Source organism: Vigna unguiculata, chromosome 10, assembly GCF_004118075.2.
Source record: "Vigna unguiculata cultivar IT97K-499-35 chromosome 10, ASM411807v1, whole genome shotgun sequence".
NCBI classification, from domain to species: Eukaryota; Viridiplantae; Streptophyta; class Magnoliopsida; order Fabales; family Fabaceae; genus Vigna; species Vigna unguiculata.
Window position 1 is genome coordinate 26,463,033 of NC_040288.1, and position 22,459 is coordinate 26,485,491.

At 30.1% G+C, this 22,459-nt stretch overlaps 1 protein-coding gene and 1 non-coding gene across 2 annotated transcripts; one reads left to right on the forward strand and one right to left on the reverse strand.

The window, feature by feature from the left end:
• Window positions 1–426: 426 nt before the first annotated feature.
• TRNAQ-UUG lies at window positions 427–498 on the forward strand. The gene has a single exon. It is a non-coding gene; the product is annotated as a tRNA-Gln (tRNA).
• Window positions 499–3,545: 3,047 nt separating this feature from the next.
• Window positions 3,546–8,416, reverse strand: LOC114166720 (F-box/LRR-repeat protein 3). The gene is made up of 8 exons (XM_028051500.1): window positions 7,584–8,416; window positions 6,452–6,583; window positions 6,065–6,169; window positions 5,564–5,957; window positions 5,360–5,489; window positions 4,820–5,114; window positions 4,467–4,718; window positions 3,546–4,182 (listed from the first exon to the last, which is right to left on the reverse strand). The coding sequence occupies exons 1-8, from the start codon at window positions 8,229–8,231 to the stop codon at window positions 4,129–4,131; spliced, it is 2,010 nt and encodes a 669-aa protein (XP_027907301.1). The 5' UTR covers window positions 8,232–8,416; the 3' UTR covers window positions 3,546–4,128.
• Window positions 8,417–22,459: the final 14,043 nt, after the last annotated feature.

Here is a 22,459-nt window from a genome sequence, read left to right on the forward strand (position 1 = left end):
TAGAGCTTTTATTATCAAACTAATATCAAGTCAAATTTTAAAGCATCAAGTAAATAGTTTAATATAGTAACTTATAGTAACTTGCTTATTAAAATGTATAATGACACAAATAAACAAGACGTTTAATATTACCATGAATAAATTGGAAATGGTTAATAAAATAAAACTTTACATACTCATACATCACATCACCCTAGTAACAAATCTAATTATGCAAACATAAAAAGGGTTATACTTAAAAAAAATGGAAGTGGTTGTGTAACAAACCCATATAATATTTTCACACGAACTTTTTATCTTTAATATCACCCTCTTTTCTACATTTAAACATGTAACAGAATTCTTCATCCTTTTCTAATGCAAAATGAATAAGATTTATAAAATTTATAAAATTTAAAACATTGGTAAAATTATGGGTCCGTACTTGGTTCTATGGTGTAGTGGTTAGCACTCTGGACTTTGAATCCAGCGACCTGGGTTCGACTCCCGGTAGGACCTAATATTTTAAATATTCAGGTAATTTTTGTCTATATGTATATGTAACCATACACCCATTTCAATAAAACAAACACTATAACAAAAGGACTCAGCTGATGTTCATTACCGTTAACTTGGTCTGCTTTCGTTAGTTGATTCAACTCAATTTCAATTAAGTCAACTTGAATCCATTTAGATAAACTTCAAATAATATAGATTTAGATTACAAATTGGATTTTGACAATTTAGATTTTCTTGATACCTTTACAAACTATAATAAAGATTTGCATTAAAAGTTAATTAGTCAAATTATGTAGGTATCTTTTGTTGTAGTGGGAAAGTAAAGAGTTGAGAGATTCTCTAACTCCCTTATCCATTTTACTATAAACATATTGGTTGATGTGATCCTTTAATAAGGTAATTGTTTGTATTTTGGGACGTCTTTCAAATAAGGATGGTAATATGGACTGGTTCGATCTGTTTAAGCTTGTTTTGCACTAAGTTTGAAAAATGGAGGTCAGGTTGGCCTGCACTGCATTAAAAATGTAGGCTCAAAAGTCTGGTTCGCCCCTCATAGGCCCGTAGGTCATCTGGACGGCCCATTTTTTTTTTAAATTATTGAAAAATTTTAACAAGTTCACAAAAGTAAACAAAAACTTTGGGAAGTTGAATGATAAATAAATAATTCAACATTTTCATTATATCCATATTTGTACTTTGACATGCAAGATGAATTTTTTAAATTTTAGCACATTCAGAAATACATAACATTTGTTTTTTCCACTCATACAAGAATTTGAAACATCTATGTAGAAGTTTAGAAGGAAAGTAACCAATACACACAAGTGCAAGTTTTTTCCTTTTGTCGGTTGTGGGCTAGCGTGCCTCACCCCGCCCTTAGCCCGCATGGGGTAAGTTATGTGGGTCAAACTTTTACAAGCCAGCAAACTCAATATCTCAACTTATCCCATGTTTTTTCGGTTGACCTACTGGTCGGTCCTTCGGAACAAGTCCACATTGAGACTCCTACTTTCAAAGAGTTTATAGTTTTTGATCCAAATACCTTTTAGGGGAGAAGTGGTCCTTCTTCAATTATAATTTAAAGTCATATTGAAGTTACATTGGATATTACTTTCTAATTCAGGTTTACAATAAAAAAATTTCGTAAACATCACTTGAAGAAAAATAATAAACCAACGACTAAGAAAATTAATAGAACATAACAATAAATCTTACCTTACAAAACCTCGCACGGAAACAAAAAATAATGATAAACAAAAATTTCTCAACAAAACAAACTTAATGATACAAAAATAACCAAAGTTACATACATATCAACCATCTAACGATTTTTTTATTAAATAAAAACATATAAACAAAAGAACTATGCGAGTTGTAAAATGGGGCTATCTTGGAGATATCTTTAAAAATAAAAACAAATAAACATAAACCAACACAGAAATCTTACCTGATCAAAGTTAAAGAAATTAGTAACCTAGAAGAACAACAAATTTATGCTATTTAGAGTTTTAGACGGCCAAAGAAAGAGAGATTACTTCTTTTGAGGGATTTTTTTTTCCATCTAGTACGGTTTCCATGAAAAATTACAGGCATAGCACATTGTATACAAAATTTACATAGATAACACGGTTTTGGAAATTCAGTCCCAGGGACCGAATTATGTGCAGTATTTTTTTTCTTCTAAAAAATGGTTAAAAAAGATGTTAATTTTTTTTAAGAAAATAGATTTAGTATTATGTATTAAGTTATTTTAGGTGTTATTTCAAAAAAATATAAAAGTAAATCTTTTTTTTAACGTCAATTTGGCATTCAACAAAAAAAAAATGTGATTTACCTTTTGAATTTGTGTAATTGACATTCCAAAAAATTAAATTAAATTAAATTTTTTTATTTTTTCAAATAACACCTAAAATAACTTAATACACAATACTAAATTTATTTTTTAAATTTTTTCTTAACTCAACAAATTCAAAGGAAAAGATTTACTTTTATACTTTTTCAAATAACATCTAAAATAACTTAATACATAATACTAAATCTTTTTTTTTTAAAATTAACATTTTTTCCGACCATTTTCTAAAAAATGAAAAAAAAAAACTTAATATAGAATTCGGTTCCTAAAAATCGAATTCAGACTGGAAAATAAAAAAAATAGCCACTACTGCACAGAATTCGAGTCTTGGGGATCGAATTCCCAGCATGAATCCAAAATTTAATTTTGTGTAGAGTGTACTATGCCTGTAATTTTTCACGAAAACCATGCTAGATGGAAAAAAATTCTGAGGTTTGACATACAATTGTTGAAGATAATTTACAAAATACTTTTCTGCAAATAAAAGACATTTGAAAGCAAAGTTCAATCATAGTGAGAAGGGAAAAAAGCAAAATGACATTTAACCCAAAGAACAACCGAACATTCATAAAAGAAAACAATGGACAAAAGTATAAAATCATAATCATAAATAACGGACATGGAAAAGAAGTTTAGAAAATAAATGATTTTATAGATAAACCTTTAAAAGGGACACATCATATAGAGGTATTTACATAAAATCAATAGTAGTTTGTTATCATATATTTTAGATGAATTCTGGTTGGGTATTTGGGTAAAATAAATGCTAGTATATTTTAGATGAATTATTATGCTCACCCAACAAATTTTCGGTGTCAAATAGCACTCTCACATTGTCATTATGGCGCTAGATTTTTAATATCTAATTCGGGAACAAATGTATAATTGTATCTCTATCAGCTCATTTCTCTTCATGGATGGAGGGCAAGAAACCGAATCTTCCCTCCTTTCCTTAGCTCCAAATCACCTCACTTCAAACACCCTAATTATATCCGCCTCTCTTTCTTTACAAGGAGTACATCAATAGAAGCAAACATACTGTATGGGAATTTGGGAACCCAATCGCATCAAAGACCTAAAAAAATGGTAATCGCATCAAATACTTTTTGATCCAGGTAATTTAGTCCACCAAAATGTCAACAAGGCCTAATTAGACTTAGTAGAATGTATATGTATACATATTGAAGTTACCAAGTTCCACAAGTAAAATAACCTTGTTTTTCTCAGTCACAAGTAAAATAGCATTGAACAAAGTCACTGTATTTATACATCAACAGCCCGTTCTATTCCATTCTTTGAAAATTGTCTAGTGTACTCCTCCCCAAATTAAATAATCAAACAATGAGACGTTAGATAGATTTTATACACTTGTTCTGCCTTTTGCAGCCAAAAAAGAAAAGAAAAAGAACAAAATTTCTTCATTCTTATACGCTTGATTCCCCACTTCTCACACAAGCAAATACCCTTGTTCAACTTTCTTCCAAGGACAGCTTAATTATTTGAGTTGTGACGGAATCAAAAACTATCTAATCTGACAGAAGGCCAACCGGCTCCTCCTTTGCAAAGCCTGTGTAACCTCCAATGGACTTAACAGAATATTTCTAACGTTTTTCATACTACTTTCTTCAGTGCTAGTAGTGTAGGTGGGGTAGATAGAGTAGATAGAAGTGGATGGATTCCAATCGATTGTCCGAGACACGCGTAATTATTCTACAACTTGTATTTCGCGTGCCATGCGCAAGTCGCTTTTATCAAAACTTCAAACAACCTGAGACAATCTATTGCATCACATCTTCTAACTGTAGTTTCCAACACTTCGGGTCCAATTCAGCCTGTTCATGAAACACAAACAACTTCAGCCATCAAATAAAAAAATATTCATCACCAAAGAACAGTATACCCCATTTAACTGATCCGTAACCCCATCTCCTTTTGTAAGTATGATAATCATTATCCATTAGAAACTATTGACTTCAAGTCAACCTGGCCAAATTAAGTCAACTACTTGATCCTTTAAAATGAGACTTTTCCTGGTCCTCATTGGCAGAATCGTATAGAGAGGGCCAGGATACAGTATTTTGCTAAATCTTAAGACAAGATCGAGACAGAAATATACCTGAAATTCTTTATCTCTCCATTCAAACACACAGCCACGTGCTTCTACATGTCTGATAAGTAGCTCAGGTAAGAGAGATCTCAGAGAAAGATGAAGCTTCACTTTTGTTAGGCCTCCACATGCTAACAAAGCTGCAGCCAGTCCTCCTGGAACCAATCCTTGCAGGTGAAGCATGGTAAAGCTTTGAAGGCAACTGATACTAGCAAGTGACAGAAGACCCACATCTGTAACTGAGCTATACGACAGATTTATCTGCAAATAATGCGAGGAGGATATAACAACATCAGAATCTTAGCTAACATTCCTAGCATCTCTTATGTTTATCAGAAATGTGAGAAAAAGAAAAGACCGACCTGTCTCAGAGTTTTGGAGAAATGAGCAAGGGGAATCATCCCACTATCATCAATGTCGTAACACTTTTTTATGTCTAGACGGGTAAGTTGTCTGCAATTCATCGCAATAGCTGCCAGTCCTAAGGATGTAACAAGAATACACCCACGAATTTCAAGTGCTTTCAATTTTGAACATTTTGATAAGGAGATTAGAGCCTTATCCGTGATGCTAGTACAATAAGATGTGTTTAATATCTCAAGGTCAGGGCAACCGCCAGCAATCGCGGAAATGCCTACATCAGTTACTCCTGTAGATCTGGAGAAAAAATTAAAAAAAAGAACTGAGAACGAACAAAAAAGCTCTTCTTGTATGCTTCCACATTTATTTAATATTTCAATTTTATACAAGACTAGGCGAATTATATGTCCCAAAATTTTATTTTAAACTTGACAACTCAACCCGATTCAATAATCATAATAATATATGCTAAATTAAAACAATCCATAGACAATTCATCTTATGAGAAGAAAATTAAATGCTCACGAATTTGAATCACAAACCTGTACAGATCCAGCTCCTCTAATTTTGAGCAAAACATGCCAACATAGGTAAGTCCTCGATCAGTTATGTTCAGGCAGATTCCTATTTTCAAGCTGGATAGCCTAGAACAAGAAGATATGGACATAAGACCTGCAGAGAGACAACGTAAGTATAGCAGCTGATATGATAGTAAATATTTTCAAAGAAGAGGAGCAGATTCAAACCTTCATCGTCAATTTCATTATCTGTTAGGTCAAGCTCCTCAAGATAATGGCATTTCTGTCCAATCAAGACAAATGCTTCCTGTGGAACTAGAGTACATGACTCCATTTTCAAAGAAGTGAGACCCGTGCATGAATTTGCAATGCTGGCAATGGAACCATCAGTAATCTTGCGACAGCATGTAATGTCAAGCTTCCTTAAATCTTTGTGTTTTGACACAAGGAACGAAAGAGCTTCATCTGTAACTCCCAAACATTTGCTTAGACTTAGCTCCCTAAGTGAAATGCACAAACTTCCAATGGCCCTTAATCCTTCAGAAGTAACCGGGCATCCATCTAGTATAATTGATTGCAACATGGGAAGTTTATTTAAACCATCAACAAGACCAAGGGTGATCTGGACAATCAAATGTCAAATATTAGTTACAACTGAAATCTTCATCCACCAAGTTAAACAAAGATACAAAAATATACACAAACAAGAGAGAAGGGGAAGGGAATTACAGGAGAACCATCTGCTAAAATGAGTTTCTCTAAACCTCCAGAAATGCTAGTCAGCTTCGATAGCCCAGTGTGACTTATGTTTTGACAACCTGAGATATCAAGTTTCTGCAAAAGAGAATTTGTTAAATAACTAGATCAGGAAAACAAGTACGCTCTGAAGAGAAGGAAAATAAACAAGATATTGATTTGCGAAATTAAATAGCTTTGACTAACTGCAAATGACACATTGAACATTCAATGTCTTCTATCTATGTTCACATTCAACCTATTACTAAAAGGAAGAAAATTAACTAAGAAAAAACTGTACGCCGTTCAGTTTATGCTGAAGTTATCTTCGCCATTAAATACATAAACAATGAAAAAGTAAGTTAGTCATCTCCTTTATACCTTCAATGACTTGCACCCTTGTTTTAAGAGATCAACATCGAGGCTGTCATCGTCAATGCCAAAGCATCCTTCAAGCACCAAATCTTCCAGAAGTTGCAATTTGAAGATTGACGGAAGACATTTCTCCGTGATCTACACAACACAAGAAACCAATAATACTAGTTATACTAACCAGATCATTTCAAATGCACAACTCATTCAAGAAACAGCACATTCAGAACCACTAAATCAACAGAACTTCAAAACAGCAGTAGAAACGCTGTAACCAAAGATGACATTAAACCATCACTGCTTAACAAAAGAGCCAAGGAATTTAGACACATGAATACCACTTCGAAAAGGAAAAATTAACTGAACCACCAAAAATCATATTTTCTTATCATTTACTCGACTTTACACTTTCGGCTCACACGATCTGGTGCAACACCTTTTGTTACCTTCAGCATTAAAACCATCTCCCCTCTCAACAACAACCAAATTCTTCCTCGTCGAAACATATAGAACAATTTATATCTATAAAACTCTAAAACAACCAATTAATGAAAATAAAATGAAAACAGACATCATTCACAACAACAATAAAATTTTTAATAATAATTACTGAAAAAGTTAAATCTAGGATAAAATCATTAATAAATGAGAAAATTAAATTCATTTCTTAATTTTGGAAATATACATAAATAAATATAAGAATACATAACATTTACCGTAATACTAACCCCGGAAAATCATCAATAACATAGGTGTCTCAGAGCGCTTAAATGAAAATACATAAATCTATTCCTTTCTTTTTTCCAAAATCTGCCTCATAAAGCTAATGAAAAAAAAAGTCATTAACTATAATTATAACTAGGTTTAAGTACACATCTATTTTGTTATATCTACACAATCTATCTGGAATGTGAAAAGTAGTTTTTAGGCACAATGTATTGGGACTAAAACATAAAGATTGTGCAGATATCAGAATCAATTGAGCATCTAAACCTTGTCCTTAGCTAAAATTAAAATTAATTACCAAATATTACCCAATCCAATCGATTAAACCAGACACAGAAAACATCGCTAACTAACCCCCATAATCCATAGCCAGATTCAATGAATGAATACCACAGAGAAAGAGAGAGAAATTTACAGGTAAGTATGAGAGATCCAATGATGTGAGCTCCTTGCACTTAATCGCAACCAAATCCACACCCAAATCCCCAATCCCCACACACCACTTCAAGCAAATCAACCTCAATTTCCTACACCCCACCGCAATACACCCAATCCCCATATCTGTCACCAGTTTGCACCTAGCCAGCCACAACTTCCGCAAGTTCTTCGCACGCGCCACCGCCGCGACCCCAGCATCCCTCAACTCCGTCGCGTTCGACAGGTCCAGCTCCACCAAATTCCCGCACCGCGCGCCCACGTTCAACAACCCGCTCCCCGTGAACCACCGCGACCGCGACAGGTCCAGCCGCCGCAGCGTCTCCCCGTACGCGCCAGCCACGAGCGCGAGCACCCCGTCGCCCACGCGCGGGCAGAGCGAGAGATCCAGGTCCGTGACGCTCGGGTAGCGGGCAGCGAGTGCCGGAAGGTGCTCCGTCCGCAGCGGCCGCAGCGCGCGGCGGTGCCTGGCCTCCGCAGCGTAGAACGCCTTGCACGTCAACGCAAAGGACTTCTTGTCCAACGGCGCCGTTTCGAGGAAGTCGAGAATGAGAAAAATGAGCTCCTCCGTCAGCACCTGGAACGGGTTGTTGTCGTTTTGCGAGTCCCAGCGCTTTTGCCTCTTCATCGTCGTTGCGGTGCGTTTCGTCCTCTTTCGTAACGTCTCGTTTTGGACGTTAATGGTGAGTGAGAAGAAGAGAAGAAGAGATGAAGAAAAAGGGTTTTCCTTTTGCTTTGTAAAGTTTGGTTTGGAGAATAACTGTTAATGCGAGATTTTATTGAACGAGTAAGGAAGACGAGGAAAGTCCACTAGGACCAAAATGCCACTGCTGTTCTCTTTTCATTGCTTGCATCCTTTTCTGAAAAGACATAAATACCCCTCATTCTCTTCATAATTACACAAGTTAGGTCAGTGGCAGAGCAGGAACATTCATACAACTGAAATACAACAATATTTTATATACATATTAAAATATTAAATTTTCTAAAAAGTAATTAAAATCGTATAACTTATTAATGAAAATATATAAAACACTTTAAATTATTATATTTTTAGTTACGAAATGAAGAATTAATTAATCAAACATTCGCATTTGGCATAACAGTGATTAGACAAAAAAGTGGGGGTATTTTGGTCATAGCAGAGGGACAGAGGGGCGCGTACGGAGAAGGACAGGTAAGGACGGAATTAATAAGGGAAAAGAATGAGGGCCTTATGGTAATTTAGCAGTCTTTTTCTCCATCTAATGCAGATGACATATGGTGGAGGACTATATGAGGAAGGACAGATTCAAGTGCGGCCAGTACGAAAGAAGCCATTTCACAAAAGCCACAGGCACTTTTTCATTTTTTTTTCTTTTATTATTTTCCAAAACAAAATTTAAAAGTTGATAATTAATTTTGAAAGAGTAAAAAATTGAAAAGGCAATGGGAAGAGAGAGGAAAATTGCCGTACTTATAGATGACCTTGCATAGTACCTGCCTGACTCAGATAAGAACGGTTAGAGAGAGAAAAAAAAAAGTTAGGTTTTGAAATGATTGAGAGAGAGAAAGAGTGCGTCAAAGTTTTACAACATGGATCGATTGGAATTTTGAATATTGAGGCAAAAATTTAGGTCACGGAGGAGAAGGTTGTGGCTCGTACACGGTTCCTACATGTCATTGAAAACCACTTTATATTATTTTAACCATTTTTATTTATTAACTGTTGCATTAAATATTTATTTTCCAGAACCGTACATTAGTAGTAGAGTTAGGTCGTTTCCAAAGTCTTCTTCCTTCCAAAAAATAAACTATATCATCATCACATCACACTTTGGATGTTTGGGTGGAGTTTAATCACGAATCACCACTAAACTTATTTTTATCAATATCTATTTATTTTATTTTTATAAATAATTTTTTATTTTTAATATATTTTGAAATTGACTTGATAATAAAATTGTAAGAAAAGAAATTATAAATTCAAATTTTCGTACAAAATAAATCCAGCCACAAAACATTTGTTTGAAAGATTCTAATTAGGCTAAACAAGAAGCCAAGCAAGTCATCACTCGATATCATCTTCTGGAAGAGTTTCTCACTAAATATCGTTTTAGCAAGTTGTAATAATATATTTTTTGCTATTTATTAAAGTTTGTGCCGCAAAATATATTATTAAAATCTTCTTATATTTCTCTGTTGACAAGAATTTCAGATTTTAAAATAAATAATATTTTAAATATAATATTATTTGCACATATTTGAGTTTGGAATATTTTAATTTAATTTAATTATATTAGTACCTTTCAAAGACTACCAATAACACTTTTATTTATTTTAAATAATATATATATATATATATATATATATAATAAAAGTAGCTTGTTTAAATGTACAGGTGAAAGAGTAAATTTTAAAAAATGAAAGGGAATAATTTTGAGGAGTATATTGTAAAGTAATTGAGGAATAAAACTAGTATATAAAAAGTTGAAAATCATCAAATTTCATTTCTGAATTAATTACCATGTAAATATCCATTTAGGTTTTAAGGAAGGTATGAATATAGTAATGCAATGATTAAGTGAATGAGGGATAAGAAAAGACCTATTTGAAGAAATGAAAGTGATGGAAGGTGAGGAATTTCTAAATTTTGACTCTGAAATACATGGTTTTTTAACTTCTAATAATAACATAATTATCTATATTTTCTTCTCTTTCTAGTTACATTCAAAATCTATTTGAATAAACTACTATTGAGAAATTGAGAGTGAATGAAACAATGGTCTGTGGTCAACAATGTGTACCTAGTGAGTAGTACTACGGATACATGCTACCCTACCATATTTCTTTTCATCCAATTTTGTCAAACACTTAATAAATCTTTCCTTTTGCCTTACTTCATTTTGATGTATATAATAAGAGCTGCTTTGGTCCACTGTTTCCCATTTCAACCCAAGTATTATTTTTTTAATATATGTTGTCTTATTTATAATATTTTGATGATATTTTATCTCTATTTCATTCATTTGTATAGTTTGAAATATTGTAGTAAGATGACATTTGGGGTAATATTATGTGTACTACTGGCAGTATTTATCTATCAAAATCAACCCAAACTAAGAATTTAACTCAACTGTTAAAACCTTCCTTGATTTGATGTTCAGAAATTATTTTTCTCGTAATAAAAAAAAAAGTTAAGTCATGTTCAACTAATTAGTCAAATGAATTATAATGCAAATATAACTATATTTATGCCGTGGTAATTACAAATATAATCCTTTTTAAGTTAGTTGACCATTTTCAAACTATTAGTTTATTATTCAATTTAGTTTAACCACCTTTTAATACTAACCATATTATGATGAGACCATAATGTTTAGATTATAAGAGTTTTAATGTTTACCTTTTGAAAATTATTCTTTAACTACCAATTTTTGACTTCCCACTTAACTCTCTCGTTATTAAAAAAATCATATTTTCTACAGATTTTGTTTTAATTTTTTTTAAGAAATACTTATAAATTTTGTTATAAAAAAATGCAGGAAATTGTTGTCATTTTTTTTGCAAAATATTTTGTGTAAAATACTTTTCACAACAAATTTTGTATGAAATACTTACAAATTTTATAATTTTGTAGAAAATAATTACTCACGAAAGAATTACCTACCAATAAAGATTTTTAGAAAAATATAAGAAAAAAATCTTTTTTCATAAAATTTTTTTAACAAATTTACAAGAAAAATCTCATATAATATGAAAATTTTTAGTCATGCCTACGGTGGAATTTATTTTTGAATTTGTTTTTTACTTGCAGAAGTCATTGACAGAAAAGGATGTCAAAAATAAATATGGAGCCTCCTAATTTGGATTTTGATTTGTTTGCTTGATTAGAGAATGTTGCAAGACTCAATGAAGATAATAAGTAAAAGATAAAGAGTGAAAAACTATATATATTAAAAGAAGTAAAAATTGAGGAATTTTTTTTAATTTTATATAATTTTTAAATTATATAATAGCATGATAATATACTATCTAACCTTTTAATATGGATAGTATTCTATTCGACTTAATAGAATTATCTAGTATAAATAATGGAAATTATTCTTATTTTGATTAAAATTATTTCATAAGATAAAATATATGATTTGATCGTTTAATCTTAAAATAATATTATTAAATCAATTATAATATTTAGTTATTGTTTGTTTTTAAGTTATATATCTCTATCGTGATTTTATTTTTAAATTTTTTTTCATAAGTTTAAAGAAAAAGATGAATCTAAATAATTTTTAATCTCAATTTCTTTTAAACAGATAAGACTTTTTAATATACACATTTTAAATTATATTTTATACCTTTGAACTAAAGTCATATTCTCATTCAAAAAGACAAGTGACAAATAAAAATAAAATAAAAGATAAGCATGAGTGAAATTAAATATATAATTTCATCATTTTGACATAGTGAGGAAATATGTAGAAAATGATGAAGGATGATTTTTATATTGTTATATATTGGGGAATTTAGACTAATTTAAATAGGTACTTTCTATTACATTTAAAATGATATCATCATTCTCTTAGTGAAGCCTACATATTATCTGGGTGAGAATAAATAAAGGAAAAATAATAAATATAGAAAAAAAATAAAAAATAGAATTGTTTGGGTACACGGATAGTACCTACCCGCAACAACAACAAAAATCCATCTTCGTCTTGTCTTACTACTCGCATGATTACTCATTTAAAAAATACTTGCTGATATTTTATTGTGGGTACCCGTGGATACCCGTGAATATTTAAAAAATGGGTTAAATATGTTTTTGGTCCCTCAAGTTTCAGTGAATTTTGGAATTAGTCTCTCTTCGAAACTTGATACCAATTTAGTCCTTCATCTTTAGAAATGTGTGGATTTAGTCATTTTTACCAAATTTTGTTAAGTTTATTTCACATTTTAAATGCATTTTATGATAATATTTAAGTTAATATTGAAGCAAAAATGTGTCAAACGGTGTAAACAATTCAAATATTATCATGAAATGCGCTTGAAACGTCAGATAAACTTAATAAAATCTGGTAATAAAGACTAAATTCACACATTTCTAAAGATAAAAGACTAAATTTGTATCAAGTTTCGAAGATGGACTAATTCCAAAATTCACTTAAACTTGAGGGACCAAAAACATATTTAACCCTTAAAAAATATATAAATTTTTAAAATAAACTTTAAATAAAATTACAAATAAAATATCAAATAAAATTTTAATTTTAATTAAATTTAATATAATAAAATATAAATTAAATTTTAATTTTAATTAAATTTAACTTAATAAAATATAAATTAATGTTAATTTTAATTTTAATTTTTTGCGGGTAACGGATACTCGCAAGTACAGATAGTATGACACCCACATCCAATCCATTTATAAACGGGTATTAAAATGTTTGTTACCTACCACACGAGGCTAATAAATACTTGCGGATACCAACTATCCGCCGCGAATTTTAATCGCAGATACCCATGGACACAAGTATTTTTATCATCCTATCCACAACTGCCACATTACAAACATGTTAATTGTGAAAATATTTAAGGCTTACCAACATAGTATTAAGTGTTGATCTGCGCTAAAATTTTGCACACCCTTACAATTAGTGCTCTATGGTAAGGGTTTCAATATGTAGCCCACTTGTAGTCAATAAGACCACTTCAATAAGGTATAATGCAAGATATTTAACATGATCAAATTTCGTGTGAGATAATTGGTTCACAACTATCACATTACACACATGTTATATGTGAAAATATTAAATACTTACCAATGTAGTATTAAATGTTGACCTGTATTGAAGATTTTACAGACCCTCGCAATTAGTACAATGTGATAAGAGTTTCGATGTGTAATCAATTATTTTAACTGTGGGAATAATAATTCTGTAACATTTGTTTAATATTACAAGTAGAGGTAATATACTTGGATGCAATTTTGATCATGAATAAAAAATAATGTAATTATTTAAATAAAATATAATATAAATTACGCATGAGTCATAATATTACTTATTATTAAAATTTATTATTTTAATACATTCAAAAATATCATATTATTCAAGAGATAAAAATAAAAGTCATTTTTAATATAATAAAATACATTTTCATCAAATTTCAAAATAATTATATATTTTTTCTATTGTGACACTAATAATATATAATTATCGGGTCATCTATATTACTTTATCGGTAAATTAGCTAACTAAATTCTTTCAAAATAAGATATTCACCACCAGACACACGTTACTAAAGTTCTACATGTCAATTATTATTTTTAACTGAGAATAATTCGTACAATTACATTAATATCTAGAAGAAGAAAAAAAATACCGAATCGGGCAGATCTTTAACTCGAGCAGAAAAAAAAACCTAAAAGAATTGAAAAAAGTTCATTCAAAAACAAGAAAATTACATTGTGATTCGGCTTTGATTTTGATGAAAGCAATACATCAATGAGAAGATAATTTACTAAATTAAGTATATTCTTCTTCTTTTTTAGTTCGAAGAAATCCATTAGAAAAAGATAAAGATTAAAATTGACACATTGATTCTTTTTTGCTTATATAATTTTTGATGAACTATATGCATCAAAAGTTGCATGTAGGTCTTAGCGGTTCTAGAACCATCTATGATTGGGGAACCCGCAGATCCTTTTGCAACTCCTTTGAAAATACTACCTGAATGGTATTTTTTTTTCGTATTTCAAATACTTCGTACAGTTCCCAATAAGTTATTGGTTGTTCTTTTAATCATTTCAGTACCTACGAGATTATTAACAGTACCCTTTTTAGAGAATGTTAATAAATTCCAAAATTCATTTCGCCGTCGAGTAGCAATTACCATCTTTCTGATTGGTACTCTAGTTGCCTTTTGGTTAGGTATTGGAGCAACATTACCTATATGTTAAAAAAATGTTCATTTACTTCTCTCAAATTTTACACTTGCATTATTAAAAATTTTAATATTACATGAGATTTTTCTTACAAATTTATTAAAAAAATTTGGAAAAAAAATATTTTTTTTGCAAAATTAAAAAATTCGTAAGTATTTCTAACAAAATTTATTATAAATTTTTTTTATACAAAATATTTTGCAAAAAAAAGAATTGACAACAATTTCCTGCAAATTTTTTCATAACAAAATTTATAAGTATTTCCTACGAAAAAAGTTTAAAACAAAATTGACAGGATATATGAGTTTTTTTAATAGTGTTGTATATAATAACAAGTATACTTCTATACTTTTCTAATTGATTTATCTTAAATTATTTTATATTTTAAAATTACATATTATTTTGTTAATATAAAATAAATGTTAAATAAAAAGTGGAGTGTTTATGTATCATCACAAAAATGTTATTGATCCGCAGTAATTTTGACATTTGAATATCTGAAATTATAGTTATATTATAAACAATAGAGACTTATACATATCACAATCATTGAGATAAAATATTCATTCCTTTCCTTATGTAGAAGACAATTTACAATGCTAATTGCTAAGCAATTGGTAAGTGATTGAAAGGTATCACCATCATTGAAAACAATTATCTTGTTTTTATGTTCATTAATTCATTTCCTTAATTAGAAAAGGAAAGTTGCTAAGCTACTAGATAAGTATACGTGAAGGGAAAATTGAAGTTCAAGTCACACACGTTCTAGAAAGAATGAGACATTTTTGTTTTCAAGGGAAGTCATAGTCATGGTTTAATTTACATAAGTGCATCAAATAATCACAATTATCTGAGAGTTCTAGAAGACTATTTTGCACCACGCCCTTATTCTTCTTATATTAGCATAGCACTATCATTTTAATTTATTATACCATTATTTATTTTAACGATATCATGCATGTTATGTGAGATTTCTAGCACTATTTGGCTATGCGATTGTTTTTTTTTTTTTCTAGTGTCATTATTTATATTTAAATATATTTGTAGAGTCGGTAGAATTATGGAATTTTTATTTTGGTTTATGCAAACTTTATTGTTTATTTTCCATGTAACGATGGTTAATTGTTTATACCGAGTAAAAGTTACATAATCAGTTTAAGGAACACGTACTACAATTTTAGTGATATTTATAATCTTTCTAAAAATTTTAAAATAGATATTATTCATCTAAAAATATTTAAAAATTATAAAATATAATTGCATTTATGAATTAACAAATTATTTTTTCCAAACCAAAGTAGTTATTTTAGATTGCTCCTAAAACTTATAACGTTTAACTAATTATTTATAAATTTGAAGTATTTTTAAATTGTAACATCTATAATATTTCAATATTATACTTTTACGACTAGTTTAGATTTTTTTTTATAAAAAAAAAAGTTTAAATAACAACCAATTTTAGAGACAAAATATAATTAGACATTATAGTAACTAATTTAAATACTAATTTACAAACTAAAGATTATTGGTATCTAAAATATTTTTTATTATGAATAAAAAATTATAATTGATTTGTGAAGTGATCACTAAATTTGTCTTTAACCATACCTAATAAGATTTTGGCTACAAAAGAAATTAATGTCTAAATTGGTTACTAAAGAATCAATATCTAAATTAAATTGGTCACTAATTAATTAGAGATCAATTTATTAAAGATTAATCTAGAAAAAAAAACCTTGGTAGTTAATGTTATAGATTAATTTAATGACTAATTCACACCCCAATTATATTTTTTTATTCATAATAGAGACTATTTTAGATACTAGATACTAATAATTTTTAGTTTATAAATTGGTATTGGTCACTATAGTGACTAATTATTTTTTGTTTTTAGATTTGGTTACACTATTTAGGCATTTTCTTGTAGCATATATTTTATATTTTCTTTAATTTTAAAGGAGTTTTTTATCTATGAATTTTTTTTAGATTGGAATTCGAATCGGTAAAGGGGAGATTTATTTTGGATCAATCATAGTTTAGTTTCAACAAGTAGAGACGACTAGGGATGACAAATAAACCTGTCCCGTGGGTATTGCTCGAAATCGTCCCCATTTTGACGAGGAATTCCCACATTGATTGGGTATGGGTATGGAAAATTCCCGACTTTTTCAATTGGGTATGAGGATGTACATATCCGTCCCGTCTCCATCCCCATACCCGCCATAATACCTGTCTCCGTCATATCCCCGTCTCCGTTTAAATTATTAAAATATTCACAGTTAATTAAGTAACTTTATATATATATATATATATATATATATATATATATATATATATATATATATATATATATATATATATATATATTACTACACACTTTTTATTTTTTATTCTTCTAATTGTTTGATTTGTCATAAGATTCATTGCATATCCAATATATTTGTCATGTTATCATAAATTTTATGCAATTATGTAATTATGTTCAAATGATGTATGTCAATCAAATATCTTTTATGCCTCACATTTGAATATTACTATTCTTTTTCATTGTATATTTTCCTTTAACATGAGAATGTTTAACATTGTCAATTTAAGTGTTTAATAGCATAAACTTTTCATTTACTAGGTAATATAAAAATATTATCTTTTTTACTCTATTATTATTAATTTTTGTTTCATTCGAAGAACTTTTTTGTTTCGCTAAAATAATTTTCGTTATTTCTCAACTATTGACTACGTTAATATTTGAAAAGTTTCTTAAATCTCTAAGGTATTTTTCATCTTATCATACCATTAATTATATATTTGTTTTCCTTTGTGTGATTCCATTCAATAGTCTCTCAAATTATTTCTAACACACATTTGATAATTTTTTAATATTTCTATTTGTTGTCTATTTTTATCATGTAGAATATTATTTTTGATATATTTTATATAATTACTTTTTATTTTCTAACTCATTATCAATCATATTGTAACTTTGTCACTATAATTGTATAAATAAATTTTATTTACTATAATATAAAAATTTAATATAGTTGCCATGAGGTTTTTTTTTCACCATCCAACATATATTGAAATTCAAAAGATATGAGATCTATGTTAAAATTTTATTTTCTTTGTGTGATTTTGATCAAGTGATCTATTACAACTTTATTAGTGTATAAAAAAGAAATTCATTAGAATTTAAAAAAATTGAAGTAAACAGACATTTAAAATATATTTTAATTTGAATATTTGATTTCCTTTTATATTTTTTAAAAATATTTTAAAATTTTATCAACTAGGCTCCATTAATGTTTGTAAATTTAATAAATGTTTTAGTTCTCATGAAATTTTATTTAGTATTCTAATTTGAAATGTATACAATTATAATATCTTTCTAAATATTTGATATCGAAGAAACAATCTTTCACTTACTATTGAATATTTGATAATATTATGTTTTCTTTACTGTAATTTTTTATTATTTTATAAAACATAATTAATTAATATTAAAGCAGTAAGAAAATGGGCATGAGTATGTCTAAGAGAATATACTCGTTATCCGATGGGGATGAGGATGAGATAAAAGTTTGATACCCGTTGGATTTGGGTATGAGGATGGAGATGAATTTTTGTAAGGGGATGGGTATGAGATAGTGAAACCTATCCCCGTCCCGCCCCATTGCCATCCCTAGAGATGACTCTACGAGTTTAAATTTCTTTTCTTCATCTTCTCTTGAGTGGATGGTTAAAAATTAATGTTACTAGTGTAGAGTGGAGTTTTTTAAGACTTTTTCAAATTATTTGGATTGTTGGAAGCAATTTCTAGAAGATGAACAGATAAAGACACACTTCAATGTAGGTTAGGAGAATTATATTACATTTATATATTATGTTTGTTATTATGAGTTGTTGGTTAGGATGATATAAATAGAATATGTGGAAGTAGAATGTACACGTTGAATGAAATAAGTAAGTGTGGTGTTATTGTGATCTTTGGGTGCTCATTATGCATTGATAATGATTTAGGAGGCATATGACCCTTAGTTGATGTTGAAAAACATTATGCACTTTAAGTTTGGGTTGCTCTGAAATATCACTCGAGCGACGTATGAATGTGTAGACCATGTTCAAGCAAAATGTAATCATTACATTGATCACCTTACATCACTTAGGAAATGTGTTGGTTTCTTAAGCAATGTGTTGTAGAGCTCAAGTGATGTCTTGTAGCTCGAGTCCTCTTCACACTTTTCCACCACAGGAATTGCACATGATTCTTATTCCACGACCATTCACAACGTGGCAAATGGACACACTCAAACAATTGCACACGATTGTTATTCCATGACCATTCACTCGTTATAGGCCAGGTAAAATTGATAGTAGTAGCAATCGATTATTTAAATGGATAGAAGTTGAGCCTTTGGTGAGTCTCACCAACAAGTGCAAAGGTTCTTTGAAAAGAATGTAATATGGAGGCATGTCTCGTCCCATTGTGTTGTTAGCGATAACAGTTGACAATTAATTGACAAAGGCTTCAAATAGTTCTTGGCTCAACTTAGAATAAAACACTAACTCTCTTTTGTTGAACATTTATAGACCAATGATTAGGTTGAAGTAACCAACAAAGTCATATTAAATGAGTTGATAAAGAAACTCGGTCAAGCTAAGGGTCTCTAGACTAATAAAATCCAACTTATACTATGGGGATACCATTGCACTCCCCAATCATCAATAAAGGAAGCACCATTTTGACTAACCTATGAATCAGATGCAATGTTTCATGTAAAACTCGAAAAAGGCTCTTGAAAAATACAAAAGTTTTGCAAAGCTCACAATGATGACAACTTACGAGCCAATCTTGACCTTATACATGAGGTGCAAGAAGAAACTCAAAGTAGAAAATAAGTTTCATATAGTAGAGCAACATAACATTATAATACTCATGTTAAGAACATGTCTTTTGCAAAGGAAACCTAGTTTCGCACAAACTCGAAATGACGACTACTTATCGTGTTAAATCAAAGTTACTTAATGTATTACACATGCTCAAATCTAAGTTATTGGATGAGTAGTTATCACGTTAAACACAAGGTTATTTAGCGTATTACAAAGATTGGATCCAAGTTATCTAATGACCACTTACCACATTTAATCAAAAAGCTATTTAGCGTACTATAATAAAGCTTGATTTCAGTTATTTGGCATATTAACATAACTCAGATTTGAGTCATCCAATAAGCACTTAAATGTTAGCATTTAAACTATTAGCACAAGTGAAGATCATGATAACTTAGACCAAAATCACTTAAACATTAAATGAAGTACATAAAAAAAAGTTCAAGTTAATCATCAACAAACTTGTTGTTTACCACATCTTTATCAAGATAATTTTTTTTTTTACATCTGTGGAAGGAGCAAAGAAAACGGCTTGGTGCATAGTCTTCTCTAAGCCTTCAACATATCCTTGCAAACTGAATGAAGCTAGGTTGATCTTCTCAGGCTTCAGGTCAATCTCACTGATGTTAAGGTTATATACCTCATCAGTTCCTTGCTCTGAGCTTTTACCTCTTTCAAATTTCCTTTTATATCATTGTCCACCTTCAAACTAGAGCCACCTCATCTTTAAGTTCTTGCTTTTGCCTTAACCTCAGACAATTTCTAAATGCTTTGCTACCTAGTACTGTTATACTTAGCCTTCTTTTTGTCCCAATTTAACCTTTCTTCTCCAAATACGAGTTCTTCTTCTTTATGTCATAAACTTTGGCCATCATTTTATCATTTTTGGAAACAACAACTTTCTAGTGGTGTATGATGGTCATACTCTTTGCCATCATGATCTTAGTGGAATCTAAGCAACCAGCAGCGCCAATTGTGCTCATAAGTTGAACCAGAAAAGCCAATACCTTCAGTTTTGACTTGGTTAATATTACATGTTTAACAAGTGTACCAAATCGTACAAGTAATATAGTGGACAAATCCAGATATCATATCCCATAGGGGCTAATGTCATTTAAATTAATTGATTTGTTACTTATAAAGGGTGAGAATACCAAAACATTTGTGATTTAAAGGAAAAATAAATGTAAAATTAAGATGTAAAATATAAATAGAAATTGCCACAATGGAAAATTAGCTTGATTGAGAAAAATATAAGATAAAAACTTCACTGAGATTGGGTTTCACGATTTCATTCAAAGTAAAGACATCACACAACATATTCCTATTTTCGTCTCTCACACTCACATCGTTTGCAACAAGCCTCAATTTCGTCGCAGACAAGCCTAAACTAAAATAATAAAAACTCTATGTCTAACAATTTTTACTATTATGTTTGCATTAATGACCAATATGCTGATGCTTAAGAATGACTACTAACCACAACTATGTCTAGAATGTGAAATCAATAATTGTTTTATTCTACTCAGGTTTCCCAAACTATCTTTCGAATCAGTTGGTACTCCTACATATGCACTATATCTAGAACATGCAATTAAAGATCATAATTCGGGTTTCCAAACTATCTTTTGGATCAGTATGAACTCTTGTATGTGCAAAATTCATAGACTATGTAGTTAAAACAAGAAAAAAACATAAGAGATTATGGAAAATGATTACATTGAATGAAAAATTCATAGATAATTAAGAATACATTACACTGGACCCCCGTGAATGAGGGAGTTAGCCACTCCTAGACATACTGAACATAAGACTGATGTTTAAATTGAATGCCTCTAGCCTTCAAAATACCCTTCTACCTTCAAGTGTAGAGATATCAAGTTTCTTCCTCTCTAAAGTTTATTTTTAGCCTATCATAGACCCTCAATTTATAGACTTTCATAATTAGACTGAGCCTAAAATTTGGATTTGATTTTGTACTTGAATAATTGTAATAGATAATCCTTAATATATATCTTTTAATCTTCGAAGATTTCATATCTTTGATATATTCTTTAAATCTTATGATTTGTAATTGAAGTAACTAACTCTGTGGATCACTGATATTGTTGATAATCTGTGATTAGTTAATATTCCACTTATTCTATTGATAATCTTCCCAAATATCTATGATTTCCACTTATTTGCAAAATATATCCCCATCATTTTTATTTTCCCCTTTTATTGAATAAAACATGAAATATCAAAGAAAATAAAAAAAATAACAATTTAAAGTAAAAATAAATAAAATAAAAACATGATAGTGCTAATTATCAGTTAACTAGCATACCTATGTGCTATAGGAATTTCTTGTTGGATGCTGAGGTAGAGACATAATCAACTCTAGATAATAAGCCCTTTTGTCCTCACATGATTAGCCAAGAAATAAATGAAGATATACAAGTTTAATGAGTGACTGAGGTATAATCAATGTGGAAGACCGAAGATGTTCTGTTTAGGACGGTCGGTGGCTGAGTTGTAATCAAATTAGAAGCAACCCTAGCAACTTGTCTTGCTTGACTAGCGAGAACTTAAACAAATAAGTTGATTGGTGCAGTAGTAACCTTGGCAATTTTCAAAGTAGCAGCAATAGTCGATGATGCATCACCACTTTTTTTACAGCCTCACCCTGCTTATTCTTATAGGGACTTTAAAAATCAGATGCTAGTAGATCCTTTTTAAAAGGTAGAGCTCTAACCTTAGCACGAAGAGCTTTGTAGTCAAAGTCCTTAACCATGATGTTTGCATATAAAAGTAAGGTTAACATAATTAATGAACATCAAATATTTTTATAAAAGATTTCAAGAGGCATTACGCACAATTAGGTTGGTTGGATCCTCGACACGAGGAATGCTAAGAAGACCTTTACTACTTATTGGAGATAAATGCTTGATCACATCTATATCTATTTTATCGTTGACAAAAAAGAGGTACTCAATTTAAAATTTTCAAGCCTTTACTAGTACAAGGGGAATTGAAGAGTATGATAGGCATAAAAAAATAAGAGT

What these genes read in the sequence shown, in the direction of transcription:
- LOC114166720 (XM_028051500.1), bottom strand. Translation starts at nt 8,231, where the DNA reads ATGAAGAGGCAAAAGCGCTGGGACTCGCAAAACGACAACAACCCGTTC. An exon ending in TTTTAGCAGATGGTTCTCCT is followed by an intron (nt 5,958 to 6,064) that starts GTAATTCCCTTC and finishes TTGATTGTCCAG; the next exon opens with ATCACCCTTGGTCTTGTTGA. An exon ending in GAGGAGCTGGATCTGTACAG is followed by an intron (nt 5,115 to 5,359) that starts GTTTGTGATTCA and finishes TTTTTTCTCCAG; the next exon opens with ATCTACAGGAGTAACTGATG.